Source organism: Colobus angolensis, unplaced genomic scaffold (genome assembly GCF_000951035.1).
Source record: "Colobus angolensis palliatus isolate OR3802 unplaced genomic scaffold, Cang.pa_1.0 Scaffold65, whole genome shotgun sequence".
NCBI classification, from domain to species: domain Eukaryota; kingdom Metazoa; phylum Chordata; class Mammalia; order Primates; family Cercopithecidae; genus Colobus; species Colobus angolensis.
The window spans coordinates 4,100,234-4,101,821 of NW_012120154.1; the positions used below are offsets into that span (position 1 = coordinate 4,100,234).

Sequence of the window (1,588 nt, forward strand, 5' to 3'; positions counted from 1 at the left end):
TCCGAGGCGGAGGAGGACGCGCTGTGGGAGCGGATCGAGGGCGTCCGGCACCGGCTGGCTCGCGCCCTGAACCCGGCCAAGCTCACGCCGTATCTGCGCCAGTGCCGGGTCATCGACGAGCAGGACGAGGAGGAGGTGCTGAGTACCTACCGCTTCCCGTGCCGCGTCAACCGCACCGGTGAGCCGCGAGGCCCGTGTGGGTCACGACCCGGGCGGGCCATGCCCTTGGGCGCAGCGCCCAGAGCCGTGGAGCGAGAAGCTAGGGCTCTGCTGTCCTGGGGCTCGGTCTCCGCATCCGTAAAGTGGGCCGGCTGGGTATGCCCACCAGCCTGCCTCGTCCCCAACAGCCACTGCGCCCTGGTGGTCCGCGTTGCCCACACCGGCGTCAGAGTTTTGTCTCGGGGTTCTCTCCCACTTCCTGGGTCCACATTAGAGCAGAGGGTTGCGTGTGGCTGCCAGGGCCGGCTGGGCCTGGGACCTGCCGGTCACAGCCGGCAGACTTGGCACCTTTCCTGTGCTCTTTGATGTCCGAGTTCTGTCTGTCCCCTCCTCTGTGCGCCACACACTCCTGGGGGAGTCATTTTTCAAGTGTCAACACCCATCTCAGCTTTACGAGGGTCCCCTCTCCCACAGGGTGTGCCTTTGAACCAGAGCTCACAAAGGCATGATGGAATGGTCTTAATGGTGGCATTTCAGGCATGGCCAATGGGAGAAGTATTTTCTTTGCTTCTGGTGATAGAGGGGCTTCTCTGTGCCACTGAAAAGGCAGACTGCATTTGCGGACCCGCATCTGTGTCTGGGGCGGGGGCGGTGCTGGGGAGCTCTGGGAGCCCAGGAGTCATGAGGGAGTGTGCTCCCCTGGCTATGGCAGACTGCTCTCTTCTCTTCCCTGATGTGTTGGGACAGGCCCCTGTGTGTGTCACTGGCTCAAAAATTTGGGGAACGTGGGCCTGGAGCATGGTGGGGGCAGAAGCAACCAGGCACCTGGGGAGGCCCTTCCCTGGACGGTGGATGCATCCCCCCACTACTCTCCAGGGCGCCTGATGGACATCTTGCGCTGCCGTGGCAAGAGGGGCTATGAGGCCTTCCTGGAAGCCCTGGAGTTCTACTACCCCGAACACTTCACGCTGCTCACGGGCCAGGAACCCGCCCAGCGGTGCTCCATGATCCTCGGTGAGTGGACCTGCGGTGGATGCTGGCACCTCGGCTTCCAGTGCACAGGCTCCTTCCCCTATCCCTGTTAGGGAGGCCCTCCCACTATGCCTGTTGAACAGTAAGGGAAACTGAGGCATGGAGCGGCTGAAGGGGCTTACCCAGGGCCCCACGGTAGGCTGAGGGTGGGGCTGGATGCTAGTGCTGTTATTCCAAGTTCAGAGCCACATGCTTAAGATGGCTCTTTCTCCCTGATACTGTTTTCAGACATATGTCTGACATACGCAGATGTACAGTTTTTTAATGTAAAAAAATACAGAGGCTTCAGGTGACTTTGAACTTTTTTTTTTTGTGAGACAGAGTCTCGCTCTGTCACCAGGCTGGAGTGCAGTGGTGTGATCTCGGCTCACTGCAACCTCCGCCTCCCAGGTTCAAG

The 1,588-nt window shown here is 60.5% G+C and overlaps 1 protein-coding gene across 1 annotated transcript in view; it reads left to right on the forward strand.

Annotated features, from left to right (window-relative positions):
- CARD10 (caspase recruitment domain family, member 10) overlaps positions 1-1,588 on the forward strand; it is a 31,655-nt gene that overhangs the window by 817 nt on the left and 29,250 nt on the right. Inside the window, exons 2-3 of the mRNA XM_011925686.1 lie at positions 7-178; positions 1,036-1,173. Coding sequence (XP_011781076.1) covers positions 7-178; positions 1,036-1,173 — 310 coding nt within the window. The remainder of the gene's footprint in view (positions 1-6; positions 179-1,035; positions 1,174-1,588) is intronic.